General features: G+C 36.0%; 1 protein-coding gene across 2 annotated transcripts in view; it reads right to left on the bottom strand.

Moving 5' to 3' along the window:
• The window catches only part of LOC145664099 (neural cell adhesion molecule 2-like), a 791671-nt gene that overhangs the window by 483961 nt on the left and 280836 nt on the right, over positions 1-26874 (bottom strand). For both annotated transcript variants that reach the window (XM_081730447.1, XM_081730448.1), the window contains exon 2: positions 13319-13527. In XM_081730447.1, coding sequence (XP_081586573.1) covers positions 13319-13527 — 209 coding nt within the window. The remainder of the gene's footprint in view (positions 1-13318; positions 13528-26874) is intronic.

Here is a 26874-nt window from a genome sequence, read left to right as displayed (position 1 = left end):
TACTTTCCTCGAAAATCGAGTCCTGCTACATGGCCCCCCTTAAAAACTTGGTTGCTCCGCAAACCAAATTCGACATCGTAAGAGGGCGATTTTTCATAAACACCCTGTACATCATATAACCTGAATCCATATTGAAAGATAAATATAAACTTGAAATAAAGTAAAATAAAATATGTATTATTATTCAGAATAGTTATATAAATAGTAATCAATATTCCTTCACCTAAAATTATTAAAAATATATATATTTGAATTTTTAATCTTTCTCTTAATTCCTAAAATTATAAAATACAAAATCTTCAAATGTAATGTAGCAAAGTATATCCTCACGACATCTAGTGAGTTTTCGCTGAACTAGTTGCTCATCACATTTGGTCAAGAATGATTGTGCATAATTACATATATGTTAGTTTGCAAGTACTCTTGAATTATCTTCTCTTAACGACAACGCTTTTAGAGTGTCATGTTACCAAAAACTTCCACTACTCTGTCTATCCATACGTGCCAACCAATGAATTTATTGGCCGTATTCGTACTGGTTCCACTTCATTTATTTCCACCGCTATGTGAATGGAAATCTAAAACAAAAGCTTGTAACATAGTTTGTAAAACATAGTTAGTTAATATCTTCTACATTCGCACTGTAAAAACTTGAAAATATAATTGTTTTATTTTCATGAAAATCTTATTCACTGACATTTTAACATGAACGGAAAGAAAATCTCGCCGCAGGGCGTTGGATATCCTGTAGATACTTCCAGCATAGTTACTGCAAGATCAACACTTTTCAATCAAGGTTAACTTGACTTCCTTTTCCTGCCTTTCTGTTCGCGCGTCGCTGTTGACCGGATAACATCGAGTGCTAATATTCCGTAGCAATTATTTCATTATTAGTTTTAAAACACTGTAATTTATAATACTACGACGTCACACGGATAGAAGTATTCACTTTTCATGTTTTTCGGGCACTCAGTTTTTCCGTGTTTATCGGAATTTTCGTTGAAAACGTCGGTTTTCGTGAATTCATAGTGTCCCATTGATGTATTAGTGTATTTCTCATCTTCTGTAGTGCTGTGGTGCAAGTGTGTGTTTTCCCGTTCAGTTTCAGTGCTCTTACTACAATTCGCTATACTACCATCTGGCAAATTCTTAAAAATAGTGATATCAGTGGTTTGTGGGATAGTTCTTAGTGTAGATTTGCTCTTATTAAAATAGTGGCATAAATTGGTGATGCTTGGGAAACTGCGTAAGTCTCTAACTCATCTTTACCATTTACTTCTACATCTGTGTTTGATCTTACATTATTTTTACTATTTCTTACACTATTTTCGTATTTTCTCTCTATCCTATTTAATCTTAACAAAATATAACATGTGATAATTACTATTACTACTAATACACTTCCTAAAACTAACGCTGATATTAATAATAATATTGTATTGATGTCCATTTCCTTCGCTTTTGGATATTATCTGAAATAGACGAGAAATAGATAAAGTCGGGATAGGCCTACTTAAAATTCGTAGAAAATTACATTTATTATAGTTAATTAAATAATTAAAACTCCTATCTTGTGTCTGCCTACACTTTCTTGCGTTCTAAAAGTCGCATATTTTGAAGCAGTCTTATTTTGTTCTTTCTGTGTCGAGCACCCTTGTTACTTTCCTAGTAATCGTTGTGCATGACCGTTAAAACTTTAGCTATGTGTGAAGTCTGTCTAACCATAACTTGGAGACTATGTTTCACACTTAAAAACTCGTGTTTTCACTCTTTTTCTATCATAAATATAGCATTAAATTATACTCGCTATATCTCTCTATATTTAAGCTTTTATTACTTATTTCATACGTATTTATGTAGTTTGAACTTTATTTTAATCATTTGCGTGGTTAAATATCATTAATGACAACCCAGCCACTCAGTGCCTAATTGGGGATGCAAAGTTGAGTGCAGCTGGACGCCTTCCACTCACTTTCCAGAATGAGTGGGACAAACTTTGATATGAACTTGCGAGAGGTTTCTCATTTGGGGATAGTTTAAATTAAGATACTTCCACTTCATTAAAATAAAAACTGTATTTCGTTATGCTTATGAGTGTACTGTAAGATTTCAGAACGTTAGTAATGACGGATATTAAGATTCATTTGCCAGACGGGTACAGAACGATCAAGTATTGAGCTTTTGAATTCTGAATCGGTGCCACACATACCTGGATTAAACTGGTGTATTCCCACGTTGCTCCGGCGTTGAACTCGGCTCCTTTAAGCTGAATCTTCGTGCTGGTGGAAGACGAAAATGAGCATTGAGGTATGGCTCCTCTCGAATGCTACTATATGCGTGATGGTCTACGTTGTTAAGCTGATTTGGGATATGAAGTATTTTCTCCTCCTGTCATCTGGCTGATTCTCCAATAGAACTTGGTTCTCCAAACTCGAACCAAAAATGATCACTGTAACTTGATCATTGACTCTACTATAGACTTCCTATCGACTCTCGATGAACTCTTGAAGAACTCTCAGGATCTGATCCCAAACTCTCAGGATCTGATCCAAAACTCTCTTCGTCCTCCAGTTTTGTTTGGCGTTGTCCAACTTCCGTCTTCTGCTTGTCGTCTGCTGCAGCACGTGCAACACCGTTTTCACATGGAGAGACAAATTCCTTCCATGTGTCAAAACTCAAAATTGCAACCCTCGACACGTTCTAATTTCCCGATTCTAAGCAATTCTCCGTACATCCGTAATCTCATGAAATTCGTGAAATCTTACAGATTCACTTTATACAATTTCTAGAATCTGGCTAATGTGAGGATAGACACATTGTCAACATTTCCTTCCTACATTGCCAGACTCTCAACGATGACATTCTTGTACACTTGTGTTTACAATAAACTGCTGACACGAACATTAGCGACATTGTGCTATATCTTTTAAATTATGCTTTATGCTTTATTTTCTAAAATTATGCTTTTAAAATTAGTTTCTTCTGGACCCTTAGACAGCCACAACCATGTTCAAGGTACCAACCATATGTGTAAATAGCTATTATGCTTTTTATGCTTTGTATGCTTTTGGGTTGCTCTAATAATAAGTAAAACTTTCAAATGCATACAGAAACATAGATAATAAGTCAGCATTGAGAACTGAATTGATGTATCGATGACTAGGTGGAATCGTCCTTCAGTTTAAGAGAAATTAGCGGAAAAAGTTACGAAGAGAATTATGTGGAATAGATCATTATATGAATAGTTGGTGCTAGTTTCAAGTAGTGCTACATACTATTGACAACCCAGCCACTCAGTGCCTAATTGGGGATGCAAAGTTGAGTGCAGCTTGCATTTACTCACATATACAACATTTAATTCCCGTAACCTTAATAAATAATTTGTGACATAAACAAAAATAAAATCAAAATATACAAATTACTTTCCTCGAAAATCGAGTCCTGCTACAATATATATATATATATATATATATATATATATATATATATATATATTCGGAAGTGGTAGTTAGGCTGTAGGTGGATAACATAATTTGATTCTTGATGTCTTGTAGGATGTAAGTCTAAATTAATACGACGAAAAAATTACAAACGCACTGGAAGCATATAGAAGATGAGAGAAGATAGAAACTTGGTCGGATGATTAATCTTCGATACGTAAATTAGATACAATAATTTGCTAACAGAAGCGGTAACTGATAATAACAGTAATTTATGTTCTGTTTTATTTCTTAGTTATTATGTAAGTTTCGCCGAAAAGAAACATCTTTATCCTTGTTGTTCTCCACTAAAAGATGATTGAAACTATAACATCGAATTTAACATTGATGGACCTAGATATAAGGAAAAGATCGTAACAATATAAGTGGTATCCCTAGCAACACATATTTTCTGTACTTCAAGTATGTACTTACAATTTTGAACACATACGTTCATGAGTACCTTCTGATTTCATTCCTAGTCGAAATCATAACATATACAGGGTGGGGCAAATAAAAGTGGCAAGGACAAGTGGATAAGATTGAACGTGAAGTACCACACCACATGGCGGAGGAGAAGAAGACCTACGGTTACTTCGAACAGGATGGAACAGCTTCCCATACAGCCCACCAAATCATGGATCACATTCACACAATCTTCACTCTTGACAGAGTTGTCAGCAGAGATCAGTCTGGTGTCGGCCCTAGCTGGCAGCCCCAGTCACCTGATCTGTCCGTGTACGATTGCTTTTTGTGGGAAAACCTCAAGTCTAAAGTGCATCGCAACAACCCACATAGTCTTCAAGAAGTGCAGCAGAATATTTCTGATGAGATTGCAGCAATTCCAGCAGCCCAGCTTTGATCTGACTTTTGCAACTTGCTGACCAAGGCCCAAAAGTGCCAAGAGATGAACAGTGGTCATTTTCAACATCTGCTATAAGCAGTTTAACGAACTATTTCCTTTCCTTTGTTGCCCTGGAACTCTATTCTCCGGGCTACTTTTATTTGCCCCACCCTGTATAAATGAAAGTGACTATGTTTGTGACAACTATTGAACCACCCGACCGACCTCGATCAAATTTTCAACATAGATGAGGTTCGGACCCGGCATGGTTTTCATTATTTCACCTTAACAGTGCAACTTAGGGGATGAGAGAGAGAGGATATATATATATAAAAGTGATCAAAAATTATCAATATTATTTCTAATCGATAGTTTTCGTGGTCATTGAGATAAACAGTGCCACTTCCGATGCCGTTTAAATCCAAATTCAGCGCTGCAACTTGTGGGGGGGGGGGAGGCGGAGAGAACTCCTTGGTTTTCACACATCCATGTGGCAAGGTCTAGACTTGGAAATCCTAAAAATTTGTATGTTCTGGCTAAAGAATGCAAGAAAAAAAAAGTGACTAACGGAACAATTACTAACTTTTCTCATTTTAACTCAGCGAAGCAGGTAATTGACGCTAGTATGAAATAAATATACGTACAATAGCATAATATTATACTGTTCCCTTGTGTTTATCAAAAGCGATAACAGAAGGATAACCGCAAGTCTGCTATTGTAATTGTAACGGAGATCAATACAATCACTTTCTTGTATATAACCTTAGGGTAGGATTCATGAATTTCTACTGGATGTTTTTGTACGCATTGTTACTAGTAAATGTACACTTTTCATCTTGAAATTTAAACTTCAGTAAACATGAATAATTAGATCTTTACTAGTATGTATCAATAGACAACTACAAAATTCTCAAATAATGAAGTTGAATTGATATACTGTACTAGTTTTGGTTCCTTTCGGATCTCGGGTCAATCAGGATCACCAAATCAGACCTGGTTTGAGAAATGAGACATGGATCGGGATGTAATGGATAAAAATCTTGACTTCTGAGACCCAGGTGACTGTCCCATCACTGATGTATAGTATAAGGTCTTTAGGGATTCTTCTATACTAAATTTATAGAATTCCTTTTGCTTCTACCCTAAGCTATTAATTATGTTACTGGTTTCGAAAGCTATTACTATTGACTAGCAAAAAAAGAATCATAACCTTAGTAACGTAAATCTAAGTTTGTAAATACGTAATGTTTTGATGCCATCAGTGTCAGATTTAGGGAGGTGCAACGGTGCACATGCACAACCCCTTCGTTATAAATATACACTATCTAAAATGAGAAGCTAGCAGTGAAAATAGCAACACTTTCCGAAACTTTCTGCCGTTATGTTTCCGTTTGGTGCTTAAGAGAAAGTAGAGCTTTGCAAAAGCAATAGTTTTAGTCGTTTTATGAAGATTGAAAGAAGAGGATTCACCAAGCAAAACAATATAACCTTTGTCAAGTAGGGAAGAAAACAGAAGGCAGGAGGAGATAACATTTTTTCCTGCTTATCACTTGCAACCCTCTTTTAAATACTCCCCCGTTTTATGTATCAGCGTTGTCAGGGATAAAGAATATTGTCGCATGTCACTTTAAAGAGTTTCAGTGTAATTGGTTGTTTTGGTAGTCATAGGTGCACTTCCCTCAGAAAATCGTGGATCCGACCATGAATGCCATATATACTACGTTACAATATTCTGGATTCATATTAGTTTGTACCGTCTTACTACAATTTTGTTTGATTTTATTGTATTCTGTATCTCATCCTTGTCAATACAGATCAATTTGAGTCCTGAGATCGCCTTACGTGCGCATCTCGGCGATAAACATGAAAGATTTTCATACCTCACCATTAATATATATGCCACATTATTATGCTTTTCAGTTCTGTAACTGAAAACTTATTTTAAGTTTACTTTCCTGTTTTGGATAAGTAACAAACATCAGTATCCTCTATTTAATTTAGATATAAGTGTACGAAAACATTTTAAAATTATTTCTGTTAGGAGCTGGTTCAATTCGTATTGAGCTTTTTCCATATACTGAGTGCTAGAACCACATTTACCACAGGAGAAAATTTGCTTGTTTATGTTCCGTTCCTTTTCTAACGCTGAGTTCTTATATTTACCGTCAAAACAGTAGCGCTCCTGCCCCTTGAAAAAGAAAAGTATCCTAAAAAGTGAGATGAGGATCGTCGGGTTTTGAAAATCAGTGAGGTGCCCTGATTCTCACTCAAAAACTGGGGGTCTGGGTATGGAATATCCCAGGCTTAGCAGAGATTCTCCCAGGAAATCTGGAAATCGACCCACCTCAAAATGCAATTTCAGATAGTTTAGAATGAAATATGGAATTAGAGGTTTTTCTGCACAAAGAAAATATTTTTGAATGGCAGTATTGCGACGTAGCCAGAAAGGTTTTCGGTTCTAATCCCTATCTAAGTTCTCATCATGCCATTCTAAGCGTTAACCTTCGAATTGGCAGGATTTGAAAGAAGAGAAAGTGAATGACAAATGCAATTAGTTAACTAGATCAAAATTTAAGTGCACATTTTTGTATAATGATAATGCATATAATAAAGCATGAAATGAAATAAAAAGCTTGTCTTTAGTTAAAAACTTAAAATTTTTGAGGGATTTCTAATTCTCGTCTTACTCATAAGGAAAGTGTTTCATCGAACAGTCCATCACTTGATGAATATGTTAGCCACAGTTTGAAGCTTCAATTGATCTTTCGTTTCTAGCTTGTGAACATGCATGTCTGCACTTTTGCTTTTCTTTTCTTCTTCCTTGTTATCAGGCTGCGGTTGTTCAATGGCAAATTCATCGATGGATGTCGAATGGTGCAGATATGATTTCGATCTTCGCGTGTGCTATTACGATAATTAACTAACGCTTGTGTGTTTTACAAACGAAATATATTAAGTTGATTGTGGATGGATAGGAAATGAGATGCTTTCGACTCGAAAAAATACGAATTTATCAAATCAATGAGTTATGCAAAACCAAGTCTGAGGGACATCCATACTTAGTTATTTGAGAACTTCAGTTATGTTATGAATCAAGCAACCATCTTACAATTCCCAATGAACATATCAGCGTGATAATGAAATTTAAAAATGAAATGGTATTTAATGAAATGTTGATTCAGTTACCCGAAACTGTTCCCTACGTTTATTCAAATTTGGCACCTCAACACTGAAATTAATTATACAAAAGTTTCCGTTTTCGACTTACCATTGAATGTTGACAATGTTCATCATAGGTTGTGTGAATATGGTAAAATCAAACATGTTATTAACTAAAAGTGGAATGTAATTTGTCAATATGCCATCCGGAATGGAATTCGTTCTCTTTATATGATTTTGAAATAAATAACTCCTTCAAAACGTAAAGTGATGTGTTATTTTGTATACGACGTTTATTCCAGTCAATCGAAAACTTGCTTTCCAGTGTCTGGAAACTGATCTCGTTCTCTCTCAGCATCATCCAGTGCTTCAACCTGACCGGATACGAGATCAAGTGAATTCAAAATAATAGCCTTATCCTGTGAAAGGTTACTGATCCAATGGAAAGTAGTGACAAATGCTTTGGAGAACACTTCTACACAAAATCTTTCTTCTACATCCACCACTAGTAACATTAATCGTACTCCGCTCGAAATTGTTGATCTTAGTAATTTTTCCTACTCTCAAACCGCCAATACATGAAGAAGTCCGGTTGATACAATCTCAAAAGCTACTGCGTTATGATTCGCACCAAGAACCTCCAGTGCCTACCACAGATGTTGAAACGAAGCCTGCATTAGTAAATAATGAACATGTACATAAACTAAGACGAAGCCTCATCAATATACCTCTGCTTCACTTCATATCAATGATACCTCCTTTCCCTATCTTAATCAACAGCAATTGCCTTCATTCCAACTACTTCGCCGTTCTTTAAGAAGGCATCTTCAGTAGCAATGACAGTGCCTTATAACAGCGATGTTGAAATCGACCAAGGGCAACATGAGACTGTCAGGTGACACAATTGAAGCGCAAATAACAGAACAATCAGTTACACAATAAGCTTTAATGTGCTTTTTACTTCTTTTGTGAATGTGAGTTTTATGAATATATTTCTATTTATCTCTATCATCACAAATATGGAAAGAACTTCTGTGAGACAGTCTTTCCTCTATAGTTTTGTGTTATTATCCTGTTCTCATTTGGTAGAATTCGGGAAAGATGGGTGGAAGTCACGTTCCGGTACTGACTCATATATTACGTTTTACCTCTATTTCCATACAATATGACGTTTCGAAGTTCAATATTGTGATCCCAGACCAGGGTCGGACTGACTGCCATATTGTGTTGGCTCCGAATCCTCAATCCCCCCAACCACCATTACCCCAACTGCCCACTGTTTTCCCACGATAAAAGTATACTATTATCTTAGGTAAAGCACACATTTCCTTACCGTACTACACCGTACATTATACCATAAAGATCATAATATAAAATCAGGGTATATGCTCTGTAGCAATATTTATGAGAATTAGGCAGTAATCATTAACATACTTTTTTCTCATCTCGCCTTGGGATGGCTGAAATTTGTAATTTGTTAATAAAGAACTGCGGACAAATTAATGTAAAATTAGCAATGGCGGTTTCAGTGTTCGTGAACATGCGGTACAGTAAGCTGTAAAGCAACTCCCACTGCACGTAGCCCGAAATATTTTATCCGGGGGAATATATCTTCTGGAAAAAGCACGATAAAATCTTCTTGTAAGGATATTAATATCAGTGAGCACTTGTCGTACAAGAACTACGTCAAGTACCCATATTGTGTGTATTTATACAAGTCGTGTGCACATATAGACCTACAGGGTGGTCGTAATGGAATTATGTACTATGATTGCGACGTGATAAACAATCAGGAAAAGAAATTATCAATAGTAAATCTTAATATTGCCACCAGAAATTGATGTATTGAATTTTCATTGCGATTTACATAATTTTATTCCAAATGTATGTGACCTCCTCTCTTTATTAACATTTTCCTTTGCCCCCCTTTTGATTTGGCCCCTGTCTGGGTGGCGATTGCCACCTAGCCACCTGGGTCAGTACGGCCTTGTCCCAGACACGCCTTTTTTTACTTCCAAACAAACGCAATAAAACTTTGTCCATTGAATACTTTTGGGACATAATTTGGTCATTATACAAATAGTCTTAAACTCCCAATTCAACATTATAATTTTGATTACATTTTCGTGCAAGAAGTTATAGTAGTTACAGTGCACTTCCTAATTATAGTGCGACTGTAAATGTGGGTAACAATGTAAGAGGTATAGCGATTCTAATGAAAGCTGAAATAGAATATGCTCAAGTGGAATTCATGTCATCTGGGCATAGATGTAGACTATCTGGAAGTATTTATAACAGTATTTGTATTTTAAATTGGATGATCTCTAAGGTAGTAACAAACGTGTTGAAAGACAACGTATTATAGGCAACGGCAAATTCCAGGTTTTTTGTGTGTGGAGATCTAAACACGATAGAACATCAATGATACACCCCTCACTTCTGTACTAGTATGCTATTTAACGATAATTACATTAAAATCAGTTTGTTTATTCGGTGAAGATTAAGAATATGGGTGTCTTTTTTTTTTGGGGGAAAATTTATTTGTGAGAAATGTTAATTTATAAAGAATGTTAATGTTATTTAAGGTAAGTCTTTGTGTATGGGTCAAATATGTAAGTCATGTAACGTAGAAACAACATTCAGAAGTGTTGTTTCTGACAGTGCAATTATAGGCAGGTAAGCATGTACTGATTTACTGAAGCAGGTATATTCGTATCTATAATATTTAAATTTCTACCCATAACATCTGCCTATGCACCCTGACCCTTGTTGCTTGCTATTGCTTGTCCAGCATCCACCTTTCGCACTGGGTCACGAAATCAATCATTCCGTATATCTAGTAAAAGTTAATAGTAGGCGCCGGAGTAATCAATTTCGTAGCATACTAGTTTGCACCCATATTGTAAATCAGTACACTGTTGGTGGGTTAGATAACAGAAAACTAATCATCAGAATGCAAAACTATTGATACCAAGAAACACGGTATTAAGATATTTTGTATAGTGTCCATATTTTTAATCTGCACGAATAATACGTCGTAAGTTACTTCGATATCAACTACGTTTTTGTTTATTACAGTGTAATCTTTCCCCAGCTAACAAGAGCACTCAATCATTCGGTGCATTTCATTATCCCAGTAACATTGACATTCTTAATTACTAACATAACTCAGCTCAGTCCATCCCTTACAATATTGTTTTATGTCAAAGTGAACAAGAAATGAGTTTCGTTTCTTGGAGACAGTCCATCGATTTAGTCTTGGGAAAGTGACCTTTTCGTCACAGAACATAAAAATGAGCTTCTCGTACAGCCTGATTGGCTTCCGTTTCTACATATTTTCCTTTTCAATAATATTTAGCTGCTTGTACTGCTAAACAGATTACTTCGTGAAGTATCAAAACGAAGGAGAGAGAAGCGCTAAATGCGTCTGAATTGAAAAAAATTTTATACTTTGACGCGGGTGTGACGCGCTACCTACAATGCACAATTTGACTGGTTACTTAGTAAAATTGCTCACATCTTACAGAAGTAAAGGACAGATGAAAACGATTCATTACTGTAGATATTTTTCCTACAAAAATTGTTGCAACTGCATAAGACCCACTTGCACAAATTTCAAGTACTGAAAGCACGAGTTTTTGCTGATGATGTAACTTTAATGGACACGACACCGAACCAGCTTTGTTATCTTCAGAACTGTTTACGGAACTATCAACAAGTGGCTGGAGCTATAATTAATTTAAAAAGGAAAACAATGCTGATTCGCTTGTATTGGTACATGCAAACCAGGATTATTTTCCATGCAGCCGTGCAAATAGCAACTAGCATATACTATTACCGATTATTGTTAAAATCTTGGAGATGCATTTCCCCTGTAACGTAATTTACGCCACGCTCATTACAGCGCGTTCGGTTCTTAACTAATGATCTAATTTTACAGCGCGTTCGGTTCTTAACTAATGAACATAAGTATCGGAAATTGAACTCGGTTCAGAAAATATGTTTTTTTGAATACTTATATTTATTCTAATCTTTGGTATATAGCGCACATATACCCGTTACCAGAACTGTACGATGTGCGAAGAAAATTGGATTTTCTATGTGATTTTTTAATATGGTCTAACATTTCTTTTGGACTCATTGGAATACTTTATACTGTATCTCGCATATTCTGCAGGTTGATTCAATTTAGTGAATACTCGAGGAAACAGACAAGCACTTTATATAAATACAACCTACTGCCATTACATGGACTAACCATCCCATATCTATCTATCTATCTATCTATCTATATTATATACATATATATATATATATATATATATATATATATATATATATGGGCGGATCCAAGGGAGGTTACGGGGCTATAGTTCCCCCTTGACGCTCAGATATACACTGGATAAAATGGGCTTCAATTCTGCTTTACACTGGATAAAACGGCAAATTATGGTTTAGCCCCTCCCTTGATCATATCCTGGATCCGCCACTGTATATATATATGATTCCATTTTTGAGCAAAAACTGTATTTCCGAAAAAATCCGTTTTATTTTGTTTTCATAAATATATCCCGAATATGCTCATAGCTTTATTACATTCTGGGCTTACAGTAGTTTTCAAGATGATCTGAGTGATTTCTCATCGAAACAACTCCATTTTCTCCTAATGAAATCCATTTGTGTGAGGACTAGTTCCTTAGTGTGCAGAAAAATCCTGCAGTACAATTAGCGACCTGTAATTAGCGTGTCTTACTGCAGATGTACGAAATGCATGGTAATGTCTAATTTATGAGTTATTTCCAACAAGTGAAAAACTATCGTCACTCAGTCGTGACAAAACTAAATGCAATTAATATTTTGAATGGACATTTCATATTTTACACATTACAATATTCTTCAAAGATATAACAATTGGATTTTATTTGATACTTACGAAAACAAATATTGAAATTTTTTATCGTAAATTTTCAAACGAGACAAAAAAAGTTCATAAACTTCCTCCGCATTGTGTTTGTCCAATACTAATGTAGTTCTTTATCCTCTACACTGAACTAATTATTTTAATTTGTACTGTAATAATTTGTAACTGTAGCCAGTCACGTGAAATAAAAGGAAATTTTACAAACAAGTGGTATAGCGTTCACCTGTAGTACTTGGGGTCACTGGTTCGATCCCAGCTTCCGTCAAGTGAGCATTGGTTTTCTCGGTGTTCTTTTGTTTCCTCTCACTTACTTCACTTTTCGACATTTTTATTCATTTTCATCATCACTGTCTCTTTTAGCCTACGCAGGATAAATGTGGGACGTAAAATTTCATTTCAATTTTCTTTTTCTCTGTTCTGTTTTCTCTTTCCATATTTTTCTTGTGTCTTTCTGTGTGGGTTGTAAGCATCCAAACAAAAATTCAGAGGGTGATAGAGCACCAGGCCCTCTTAGGCTTAAAAGTGAACTATAATATGGTGATGAACTATAATGTGGTTGGATCGCCCCCAAACTTCGACCTGCCCCCCCCCCGAAATTTTTGGGATGGCTACAGGCCTGTAGAGCACCGAAATACCCCCAGAGTCGGCACTCCTGCCTGAGGCTGTTTAGACCTATTTGGCACATATTGTGTTTCATTTTAACGCTGAATTCTTTTTACTAGCACAAATTAAAGTAATTGTCACGAAAGAGAATTTTCCTTGTAGTGGTTCAAACTTAGATATTTAAGTTTATGGTGTGTTCAATTTTGAATGTTGACTTGATATGTTTATCGTCAGGTAGCACTCTACTTACCGTGAATAGATTCAGTCCTATTTGACATAAAGCACATACACATTTAATATTAGAGTACTTACCTATAACGGTGAGGTTCAATCGAAGACTTCTTGTAGGGTTATTTTTAAAATCCACTCTACACCTGTAAACACCTTCATCTTCAAGTTTCACGTTACTCACTGACAGATACGCCGGATCCGATAATGTCCGAAAGTAAGCCCGCGAGTTAAAAACTGCCGGATCTGACCAATGAGATGCTTGGATCATGTCCCTCCCTCGAACGTCAACACTGAAATAAATAAAAAATATATAAAATATTAGTTTATCTTATGATATAATATCATTTTATGAATAACTTAGGAAATAAACTATCAAATATATTTTAAATATAATTAAAATATTTAAATGTATACATACTTGAAGTCGTATGTGTGTCATTGTTAAGAGTATTTGTGACACTGTTAGAAAAAACAGAACGATATACAGGGTGTCCAAGGAGGAAATAGCAATACTTTTGGAAATGGTAGTAAGAGTGATTCTAAGAAAAAATAAGAGATTAATATGATAACTGGGTCTGATTTGGGCGATGGCAGATATGAACAGAAATAAAAAAACGAAGTAGGGAAACCGTAATAACATGGAAAACATGGAAATGACTGATGAAATTTATTATAGCATTAATTTGTGATGTAACAGTAATTGGTATATGATAATTAAGTAAATAAGGCAGTAATTACGAGCGAAAGTAATGTTAATACATGCAGATCAGTATTAACATGATCGAGGGTAAGTAGGTACAAAGGCTTCATAGCAGGTCAGGCAGAATTTCAAAAATGCTGCCATCAACATTAATGCTCTTCTGAGCGCGTTGGAGGACATCTTGTGTTGCACTGCGACGCTGCTGATGATGTTCGCGGATTAAATGAACATTATTCATAACGTGAACCTGCAGTTCATCCACTATATTCACCCTTTCCCGCTCGGTAAGCCTCCTATTTTATTCACCCAATAAACAGAAATCAAGAGTAGTGAGAGGGACACGGTGGCTCAGTTGTATCTGACTTATCTGTAGGTGTTGGATTTCTGGTTGGTCCCCGCCCATGTAAGTTCGCAATACACAACATCTTATCCGTGGGCTTTTTCGGGTTACTAATGTTTCTTTCCGCATTCTCATTCCACTATTTCTTCCGTTATCATTAACTTACCTTCATTATCCGTCTTTCTTAGCCTAAACGGGATATTCGTAGGACGTTAAACTGAAAGAGTGATGAGATCAGGAATGCGCGGTGGCCAAGTAACCAGACTACCACAAACAATCCATCGATTAGGGTGGACGGTATTCAGATGTACAGTGATTAACTGGCTGGCATGAGCCGTTGATCCGTCATGCTACATGATGAGGTTCCGCCTTATGTGCAAAGAAATATTGTCTAACAGGTCTGTCAAATCATTTGTAATAGATGATGGTACCGCTGTGCATTCATGTTTTCTTGGAAGATAAAGAGGCTAACAAGAATGTTTCCAACCATGCCACTCCATCGATTTATATAAAAATCTGTCTTGGTATCCTGTAACAAAAACTGCGTTATAGTTTTCCTGAGCCTGTTATTACGACTATTATTCACACTGGTACAAGTGAATGTCGACTCATCAGTGAAAAAAATATATGGCAACTGCATTACAGGATTATGTGGTAACTAATTACTAAATTAACAGTGTGAAGCGTAATCAGTAAGATGTCAGTACTGCATTGGTCGGTAATGAAATGGATTCAAATTTCCTGCATGAAGTGTCCGCCACTCATTTGTAACGTGTTGACATGTATCTGGTACACTCATGTCCAAAATGATTGTCGCATATCTATAACTGTCTTCTTGTAAGAATATAATTTGATAATTATTTTGTAGGGTACTTTTAATACCGATGCTATGTTTATAATTGGGAATTATATTTTTGTGGCAAATTTCATAGGAAAAGAATTATAAACACGAAAATTAGAATGAGTATAAAAATGTTGCTAAATGGACAAGAAAATTTTATTTTCGTTCTATTGTTCTTATTTACTGCTCTTTTGATATGAAATTTGCCACACACACGTCTTTGCCGGTTATACACATACTAACATTGTAAGAAATACCGGGCGAATTCATTATCAAATTATATTTCTACAACATATTTATAGACATGCGACAATAATTTTGGACATGAGTGTACCTGTGGTAGAACTTTGTAGTACAAGGACAATTTTTCCTTTGGTTCTTCCATAAATTGTCTGGTTTCACGTTGGGAAGTTATTTTAGCACTGGGAACTGATCCATGCTCTCTCAATGCACGATACGTATTAGTAGATACTAGCTTATTTGGTATTCTTTAATGTAAAACGTCTGCGTACTTTAGCATCCGTGTGATTATTGACATTATAAAACTCCTACAAAAACACTATGTCCATGTACTCCTTATTTGTGTAACGTAGGTGTCATTTTACGGTAACTGTGTGTAAAATGCTTCGTAAAAAAATCAGATAACAGCAGCTCACAAATCTGTAGGTGTTCCAGGTGAACACTCTCACTGTAGGTGTGACACTTCAATGAATAACTACGTACATTTGCTGCCATTTCTTGGCAAACTCGCAATCTCAGTATGAAACATTTCTAATCGACAATCATTTTAACAGGCACGAGCCTCGAAACTACATTATTCAGAAATTGTCAGGAAATGTGATTGTTTACCGACTAGCTGCTACGTAGCTTCTACCTACTTCAATAATTTATTTACTTCCGAAACATAAAGTGCATTGATCTTGGTGGAGCCATATATATATATATATATATATATATATATATATATATATATATATATATATATATATATGTGTGTGTGTGTGTGTGTGTGTGTGTGTGTGTCGTAGCCATACTTGCGTATCTGGATTCATGTTCAACACAAAATACGTCTATGTTGTATTTAATTTTGCCCCAAAATTTTCAGCCCCCTCCCCATTGAAAATTTCTGAATACGCGCCTGGGCATGGACATCATGTAACAACAATAGTTTCCCAAGAATAGGTTACATCTCATCGGTTAATCGTCCATTTCAATAGGAAGTTGTAGAAAATTAATCATCGTCGTGAAGCATTGACGTTCGTCGTAAAACGAAAACGGTAATAGATAGCGAAAAGCGGTTTTCCGGAATCAGTTCAATTTCTCAAGATAAGATACCACCTTCACCAGCATTTCTCTATTTAAACCACAAAATTGTAGTAGTACAAATTTGCTACTACTTCTGGCTCCAACATCAAAATTCATATAGACTAAAAACTATGAAAATTTTAGAGAAAGTTAGTTTTTGGAATCAATTAAACATTCAAAGAAAGAGCGGTTCTACCTCTTCCCTTAACCATTTACTCAAACCGAAAATGGCATAAATCTACTATATCTGGTTTCAACATTGACCACCAAAGTGCAAAAGCAGAAATAACGAACGAGAACAAGTTTTATAAAACCAATTAAGAATCCTAAAAAAAATCCCAAGCCTAATCTTCACTCGAATAAAAGTGGTAGAAAAGAAAACAACTATTATTTTCAGGTTTATCATTAATTTTCGTAGTATATTAGTGGTAAGAGATAGCAAGAAGTATTTGATCTTTCAATCGATTTAGCGTGCCAAGGAAATTGTTCATCTTGACTTTTTATCATATACTAGCAGATTGCCCGTTTTTCGCACCGGGAGAATACGTTTCATTTTGCATATAAAGGGCAATGAGGGCTGAATTTGGATTTAAACAGCATCGGAAATGTCACTGTTCATCTAGCTACCCCGAAAACTATAGATTCGACACTAATATCGATCATTTTTGAGCATTTTTATATACTCCTCCTCCCCCAAGTTGCGGGTCTGAATTTGGATTTAAACGGGACTGGAAGTGTCACTATTTATCTCAATGATCCTGAGAATTATGGATTCGGTCCTCTTTTTTTTTTATCATGTTTAAATATTTCCCCCTTCCCTTCTCCCAAGCTGCAACGTCAAAGTGAAATGATAAAAATCATCCCACCTCCAAACCTCATCTATGTTGAATATTTGATCGAGATCGGTCGGGTGGTTCAAGAGTTATGAAATGACAAACATATTCACTTTCAATTTTCATATTAGATTCAAATGGTCATTCTATTAGAAGCCTAGGATTTCTGGTATCAACACTGGTCGCCTTAGGGAAAAACGGAATTAGTTATCGAAATTAAATTTCTTGATATAGATACCATACAGCAAGAATATGTTCCATCTCAAGCTTTATTCTGTGGCCCCGCGTAGTGTAGTCGCTAACGCTCGCGGTGAGAGCGATCCCGGCTTCGATTCCCGGTGAGGGCACTCGGTCGAAAAAGTGTAAAACTCTTCTCCAGTCTATCCACCCTGAATGAGGTTGGGTGGTACCAAACTTGCAAATGCCCGGGTCATACCTAACCCAGGTCGTATCCTTTCTTCCCTTTTCCTGGATTGTGTGCTCGCCGAGGGACGTCATCTCTCAAAACGTGAAGGGCTAAATGGCCTTTTATCCGAGAGCCTAGAAACCTATATCCCCAATCAAGTTTTATTCTCATATTTCAACCACAGGTTGTTTAAATGTACCACTATTTCCGGTTTGAAAATTAATCTTTATAAAGGTAAAACGGTAAGAGATAACATGAAAAGGCATTTATATGTGGTTTCAGCGTCCAATTTCCATCTCTGACCTTATTCCTATATTATAGCTGGAATTTATAGAGCTATCACTTCTGGTTTTCTGTACTTTAGAAGTCTATTGTGGTTTCAGCATGTGAACGGAACTCGCGTTCTATAGTCATATGCTAATAATAATATTGAAGAACTTATTCATATAACACAGCAATAGCTATATCATTATCGTAAAAAATTGCGCAACCCTATCAAAGGTAGCTCTCGACTAAAAATTTTAAAAGTAAATAAAGTATCTCACACGTATTTTTACTTTTGTTTTTCGTAAAGCTTCTTAAGCCTCCTTACTGCTCTGAATAAAGTAATAATATTTATCAGCAACAACAAGTTTCAAATAATTTATTTTTTTTGCGATAACTTATTGAATGTTCTGGAAGAGATTGTAATATGTTATGTTTCTTGTGTAAGAGCAGTATTGGGTGTATATTACGTTAACTGTTGCTGAAAATCTGAAATCGGAGTTTAGGCTTACATAATTGTTTTGCCCTTTATTATGATAACAGGCCAATTAACGTTCATCAGATTCTGTATAGCAAGATGATGAAATAAGAATTCATACATCCTGTCTCTCCTTATTTGAAACATATTAAGTTACTAATTGATTTAAAGTTCTCTATTCATGTATATCGTTTGTCGTAAGAACAGAGAATAACGTAACGTGCTCAAACTTTCATGTCGATTTATTCCGAAGATATTGATGAATGGAAACTGTATACAAAGTTTTGGCTCCCTGTCAATACTATGTAAAGAATGTATAGCCATCATTCTCCTCCTCTGTGGAGACTATATAAAGAGTGTATGCATCTTTCTGCCACTCTGTAGATGCAATATAAAGATTTTATGCATCTATCTGCCCTTTGCAGAGACAATATAATGATAGGGTTGCCATATTTCAAAAAAGAAAACCCGGACGCTACTAAATTAGGAGAATGTTTGAAATGTTTAAAATGAGAAGTAGTGTTATATAATAATTTACTTTCTTCCATTAGATATAGTTGTTCAAGTATTATGTAATCACAGTTTCAGTCATTTTAGTAAACCTTCCCCTCCCTAGTTAAGCAAAGATAAGCAGATGATTTACCCTTTCCCCCTGGTAAGCATTTTTGTGCTTTTAATTTCTCAGGATCTGTTATTTTTCGTGACTTTCAGAGTCTGTTTTAGCTCATTAAATTATGATTCTTCCTTTCACACGTTTCGTCTGTTCGTGTTGTAATCTTCTTTTTAGAACGATTAATTCATTGGCAATATGTTCTGGCGGCGGTTGTTTTCTTCAAAGAACTTCTTTCGTTGAATTTTTATTTTATTTCTGTTAAGAGAATAACTATATACCTAATCTTGTGAAAAAAACAAACTGTAATATTCCCTTCCTTTCTTCTTCGCTGAAATCCGGAATATTTAAGGTCCCGAGATATATTTTCGAGACGCCGGGACTCAGATCTCGATTCCGTGACGGTTCCGGATTTTCCGGGACGAATGGCTAACCTGTATAAGAATGATATATTTCATTCTGGCCCTCTGTGGAAGCTAAATAGAGTATATGTATCTTTCTGGCTCTATGTACACATAATATAAAGAGAGTATCCTTTTTCTTCTCGTCTATAAGTACTGGTACTATACAAAGGATGAGTATCTCTCCGTCCCTCTGTAGAGACTATATAAAGAGTTGAAATGGGTCGTGGGATTTTATCTATTTCAAATTAGTAGTTACGTTGTATAAGAAGTGAGACGTAGCCTTCTGGGTTAGTCCGATACCATAAGGCATTACTTAGCTTCGAACTAACCAGTTGATAGAAAGACTATCTGCTTTGCCAACTAAACGGCGTGACAAACATCTTGGCATTTGAAGACGGCGCTCCAAGCTCCCTTTAAATGCTGCCAGCAAATGCGAGGCCAGCGGTATTGCCACATTTATTTTGCACACATCCACGTCTATCCCCTGTCACCTGATCGCGCTATAGTTTGTCTGCTTACCCATAGCCACACTCCTTTACCACTTGGCAAGTCACGCCAGAGCTTGCGTTTTATTCGTTTAGCTGAAATGCCAAGATGTTTGTCACAGGCCTTAGTTTCTCTGTAACCAGTTGAGAAAGAGAGTAATTACGGATACTCAAGAGATCTACACCATAAGCACCATTCTAGCCGACAAGGTGACTTGGACTCACTTGTCCTTAGTTGTAAGCGTAAACTAACAAGAATATGGCTTACGCACGCTAGAGTAGTCGATGACAGCTACTATAATACAGAAAGTGGAGTACGTCGTGATTTAATTATCTTGAAGTTCGATCGTCTAAAGTGACAAACGTCTTGACTAACAGAGTGCGGGGTGAGTAGTAATTATCTTGAAGTTCGATCGTCTAAAGTGACAAACGTCTTGACTAACAGAGTGCGGGGTGAGTAGTAATCACACATTCTAATCCTTGGCAAACGGAGTTACCGTATCATAACCGCTGGTCACCCATATGATTCATAACTTAAGACAACGTAACGTCACTAGATCGGGAGCTGAAAGTACAACACTTGCCATCAGAAGCGATGCAAGTCAAGTTTATAAAGTAATTGGGGAACGAGGAGTAATAGTACATTACAGCTGATTAATTTGTAAAAAGAAAAGAAAATACAAAAATTAACTACAACGATTATATCTACTCATAAATTCATCTACAACACGTTGCAATTTTTTTAGTTGCTATTTATTAGTTGAGATCTCTCTCTCTCTCTCTCTCTCTCTCTTTTTTTTTTTTTTACATAGATGCACATTTCACTCATTATTTGATTTTTCTGCAACTTTATTTCGTTTGTTATTTAAACTAGGAATGCAATGGATATACCCGATTGCAATGAAATGAGCTGAGCGAGCTTAAACTACGTAATCAGTTTATTCTGACTTTTTCAACATCTACACATACTCTATCAGCGTGCTAAGTTTGCTTGAGATCGGCCAAACGTTCTAGGAGCAAGCGTTTTTCGGTGATTATTCCTCGATGGTACATCGGATTTTTGATTTCGACCTATGTTCTCACTCAGCACGACATACTCTATCAGCGTGCTAAGTTTGGTTGAGATCGGCCAAGCGGTCTAGGAGCAAGCGTTTTTCGGTGATTATTCCTCGATGGTACATCGGATTTTTGATTTCGACCTATGTTCTCACTCAGCACGACATACTCTATCAGCGTGCTAAGTTTGGTTGAGATCGGCCAAACGGTCTAGGAGCAAGCGTTTTTCGGTGATTATTCCTCGATGGTACATCGGATTTTTGATTTCGACCTATGTTGTCACTCAGCACGACATACTCTATCAGCGTGCTAAGTTTGGTTGAGATCGGCCAAACGGTCTAGGAGCAAGCGTTTTTCGGTGATTATTCCTCGATGGTACATCGGATTTTTGATTTCGACCTATGTTGTCACTCAGCACGACATACTCTATCAGCGTGCTAAGTTTGGTTGAGATCGGCCAAACGGTCTAGGAGCAAGCGTTTTTCGGTGATTATTCCTCGATGGTACATCGGATTTTTGATTTCGACCTATGTTGTCACTCAGCACGACATACTCTATCAGCGTGCTAAGTTTGGTTGAGATCGGCCAAACGGTCTAGGAGGAGTTCGCGGACAACCAAACGGCTAACCCGAGTATAAGAGCTTCGCTTCGCTCAGCTCAAAAAATAGTGTTTCTTATAAATAGAAGATATGAAGACAATGATACAACTACTCTTCCTGATGAAAATACAGTGTAGTAGAAAGTTTGAAATTGAAAAATATAAAAAGTGCATATATCTTTCTGGCCCTCTACAGAAATTATATAAAGAGGGTACGGTATACACCTTTCTAGTTGCTACATACAGAAAGATTGTTTTTAAGTCCAAATAATTTGATTGCTAATTCATGTAGTATTGAATTTGTTACTTTGCACGCACAGAACAAATTATTTTGTATTCTTATTACTCGTGCAATTTCTCTCGTTTAGAATCTGATAGATGTACAGAAACAAGATTTGCGTTTAAAAAAATAAAATGTTCTCGATATTAGCTTTGAATTTTATGTATTGAATTTTGCAGTTCGCTCTGACGAAAAGCGAATGACGCTTAAAAAGAAATTGCAGAAACAGGAGAAAGAGAAGACTCAAGAGCTTGAACTCGCTAACCAGAGAGGAAAGAAGAAAAAAAGAAACTGGTTGAGAAAGGAAATTTTGAGGACTTATTCGTCAGAATTTTGGGGTTTTTCCCTGGCATTCAGCCTTCTCTCGCTGATGTGGCTGAGCAATTACCCTTGGCAAAAGGCTAATTAAAACCAGGAAGAGAATAAGGAGGGGATGGAAGGGAGAGAAAGGAAAGATGGAGGAAACCGAAGTGCCAGTGGAGGGAGGGAGGGAGAGAGACCGAGTGTGCGTTTCCATAGAGGAATCCTTCCGCATTTGAAGGATGGCGGAAAAGGAGTAAGGAAGTCCTTTCTAATTTCATAGAACGAAAAAGAATTTTTTTTGAAAAAGAAAAAGATGAAAATGGAAGTAAATGTTGCTAACTCTTAAAATTTTAATAGAATTAGGAAATTTTATTTGATTTTTACAGACTATTTGACACGTGAAATGTTACATCTGTAAGTATTAATATGTATTATTGCTGTGTGTTTATGCTATATATATGGGTTCTTTTAAACAGTTTGTTACCTCTACAGAAGTTCAGTTTACAGTTATTATCAAATTATTTTACAAATCTCCTAATAAAAACATACTGATTAGTGTAAAGGAGATCCACCCACTTTTGAGGGGAAGATCTTTATAAAATATTTTAACATAAGACTACTAAATTTGAATTCAATTGATAATACTCATAGAAAAATGTTTTCAGTATGTCTTCCTTAGTTTATAGTAACGTGAGTTCAAACTGGCCGATCCATAATGTAAGATCGAGCCTTTCTAACCTAAGTTTAACTCTCTCGTACATTGAGATCTCATATAAGGCACGAAAATTTCTCGCCATTATTTATTAATTTCTGTCTTATTGCAAAACAAATTCGCTTCGTTTCATTTTCTACGTGAAAAATTGGAATCGCGTAAGTCTTTTAGCATTCAGTACTTTTCAACAGAGATCGTAGAAGCGATTTGTTACGACATTTAAGGAGCAATTTGTTACTTCATTTAAGGAGCGATTTGTTACGTCATTTAAGGAGCGATTTGGAGAATAGTTAAGATCAATGAAGCGTGCTTTTTTGGATATCATCCGAGTTAGAAGATATTTACTATTATACCTACTATTTATATATGGTTTTAGGTACGTATAATTACATTGATGTTTATTAAGGACTAAATTGATACCTGTTCGAATATTTTGACAAAATCTACGAAATATGTTGGGAAATATGACATCTACAATTATGACAAGAACTGAGACTACACTATTTGTCCCGTTTCTAAAAAAAAAAATGCTCTCAAATTGATGTCTTGGAAAGTAAACAAAGAATTCTGTCAAGTAAAAAATAAGTAAGGAAACGCTATCATCTCGTCTGCTGGACAAACCTAATTTGAACATTGGTTGAGAAGGAATTTTATCATCAAGACAGATTTGGCAGAACGTGTCACAAGGAACATAACTTTTATTATTCAGTGAATGAAAGTAGTACCGATACTGAAAAATACCGGAAAATCGCGTTGAGAAAGATCGGATTACGTAGCTATGGTATGTAATTTTTCCACTTGACAACTTTCTGAAATATTCACTGCTGTGGGATATGGAATATTCTTATTTTGTTGCAAGTGACATGCTAGTTACCAATAGGCTATGAATTTTTACGATAATCATGATGATTATGTGTTTTGTACAATAAATAGACTCCTGTTAACTATCCCTACACACACACACACACACACACATATATATATATATATATATATATATATATATATATATATATATATATATATATATATATATATATATCCAAACTCTAGCAGTGCATGTTTTCTCAGGAGAATATGAATACATCCTTTCTCTATTTTACCTAAGTTACAGCATACAATATACCTATACTGTATGTTGCTTTATACGACAATAAAGTACTCCGGAATAACGTATGTGAATCTACCCTTGGTTTTGTTTATCTCAATATATTTTAGTGTAGACAGGGAAAATGTTAGCCAAACAAGGATTACTGCTAAAAACATGGAGGATGACATTGCAAATGCAAATATTTGTTAAGAGGACTTTCTCTCTTTCTACAAAGAGTGTAAGCTTGTGCGAATCTGTGTATTCGTGGGTTTTATTCAGTATATGTGTCGCATTACAATAACGCAACGCAAACCTGCATATGATTTTATGCAAACGAGATGCAAATGCAATTCACACGCAGCACCTGGCTTACAGCTGTTACTTCACGTGAGGGAGGGGAAATGGTCAGATATTGTGTGTTCTGTTTAATATATTTGTTTGTTTCTTTCGCTTTCAAACCTTGAGAAGCTTTTAATAATACTATTGGTAGTAGTAAAGGGCACAGTAGTAGTAATAAAAGTTGTAAGGTACATTTTCACCTCTTGTACCCTTTCTCTGATTTCAATAGCAAGCAGTGATAACCAGATTTCCCTGAGGGGTGGGGGAATTTCAATACACAAAGGAGCAGGCCCGTATCCAGGGGGATCTAGGGGGGCCGCCTTCCTAAATTTTTGCTGGCCCCCTCTAAAAATTTTACGATAGGCTTAGATATGAACTATAATATGGTGATGAACTATAATATGGTTGGATCGGGCCCCCCCTAACTTCAGCCGCCCCCCCCCTAAATTTTTGGGCTGGCTACCGGCCTGCAAAGGAGGAAAGTAGTAATGTACTAATGTGTAAATACTGGAAATCCATGTTGAGCCCGATCGGATATGTCTCGGAAGGGAATTTCATAGCTCTAGGGGTGAGATCGGGGACCCTGGGTCTAAAAGCAACAGGGATGATTCGTCAACCCACCCCCAAGAGAATACACGCAATATTTCGTGAAACCTGGAAAATTGGGTGGAAAAAATGTTTTCTGTATTAGTGGGTCGATATTAAGTTTTACACCGTGGCTATAATGAGACGTGGAACTACAGTTTAATGTGGAATTCTCTCTCACATGAGCTCCTGAAAGAAATTGAACCCCGGTATCCCGTGCTCCGGTATCCCAGTAACCATACGCCAACAAGAAAGCTCGTTTTATGTATTTTTTTAAATTGTAAATAGCATTTGGGGACTTGCTTTTTTTCGAAAATTTGACTAAGACGAAACTCCAAATTTGATGGCAAATAACTTGAGAACCAAATGGTTGTATACTCAAAGACAAAAGTTCTTCCCGTTTCGTAAAATTTATTTTTATAATAACGGTAGAGCGTACACTGTTTCACCGAGTTTCAGGGCTGGAACGTAGAGAAAATTACACTCTCTTTAATGTACGAAAACTGTACTCATATAGTCCTTCCATTCGGAAGTTATTTACGAAACTATTTTCGTCAAACGGGATTTCTTTTGTCGCTGACTGTACACCATAGTACTCCATATGCATATTAATCTTGTCGTCTACCATCATGCTAAGTTTGGTCAAAAATTGGATGCGTTTCTTCAATAACGTATGATCTGTACATATTATTCTTTCTTATTGTATTTCTTCTTTTTCTTCTTCTTGTTCTTCTTCTTTTCGTAGGAAAAGGAAATGAAGAAGGAATAGCAATACAGAAACTGAAAGATTTAAAAGATGGAACAAGTGCCGTAATAAGGGGAACAAGTGCAAACATGGCTCTTACATATTCGTACAGTGCAGAAAACATCAATAAACTTAATGCGTTTGTCATCTATTCGGAAAATGAAAATTCAAGGTTAACGTTCCACAAATGCACTCCTTACACTAAATGAGACAGAAAATTAAAGAAAGTGAATGACCTTGAAATAATTGCTGGGATAAAAATCTGAAAGAAAGCAGGAAAAGCTAGGGAAAACCCACAGAAACGATGTTATGCTCCACAAATTAATATCGTCCAGGATTAGAGCAGGAATCCTTCCACCAAAGCTGAGCACTCTACTACTGACTCCATACCGTATTTTCGAATTTTGACACATAAATCAAATCTGTGTGGTGTGAATTTTACTGAATCTTGTCGAGATATCATTAAGCTTTTGTGATAACTTCCTCTTTTTCCAAAGACTCTCAAAGATGGTAGATTCTATGGAAAACATGGAGTTGGTACTTACGAAGTCTTTGACAACACAAGTGGGATCTGTTTATGTTGATAATGTTAAGCTGTTTATCAGAAACATATACTATTCATTGAACATGAATTAAACCAATGCTAAGACCTAATCTAGCTAAAGCTAAATTGAAGGGAATAGAACGTAATCCTGAAAATCATCTAAGCACACTCTAGTGGCAACAATTGATTCAAAGTTCTTGTGGAGATTCTCGGGAAAGAGTGGCTTTATATATATATATATATATATATATATATATATATATATATATATATATATATATATATATATATATATATATATGTGTGTGTGTGTGTGTGTGTGTGTGTGTGTGTGTGTGTATCGGAGTATCGATCAAATTTTCAACATAGATGAGGTTCGGGGGCCTGGGATGGTTCGGGGGCCTGATCTAAATTCAACCCCGCAGCTTGGGGGAGGGGTATATATATATATACAGGACCGGATTTAGGAGACGTGCAAAGATGCACGTGCACCCTCCCTTTGTTGTAAATATACACTATATATATAAAGTGTAAATATATATAAAGTGAGAAGATAGCAGTCAAAATAGGAACACTTTTAGAAATTTTCTGTTGTCGTGTTTCCGTTCGGGCTTAAAAGTTTTGAAAAATCGATAGTTTAAGGTAATTTTCTAGTAGTTGAAAGAAAATGATTCACTGAAAGCATACGCTTAGCATTTCCAGGGCAACTCCTCATTCAC

Source organism: Thermobia domestica, chromosome 11 (assembly GCF_964235325.1).
Source record: "Thermobia domestica chromosome 11, izTheDome1.hap1.1, whole genome shotgun sequence".
NCBI classification, from domain to species: Eukaryota; Metazoa; Arthropoda; class Insecta; order Zygentoma; family Lepismatidae; genus Thermobia; species Thermobia domestica.
The sequence above is the reverse complement of the archived record's forward strand: the minus strand, read 5'-3'. Positions and strand labels throughout refer to the sequence as shown.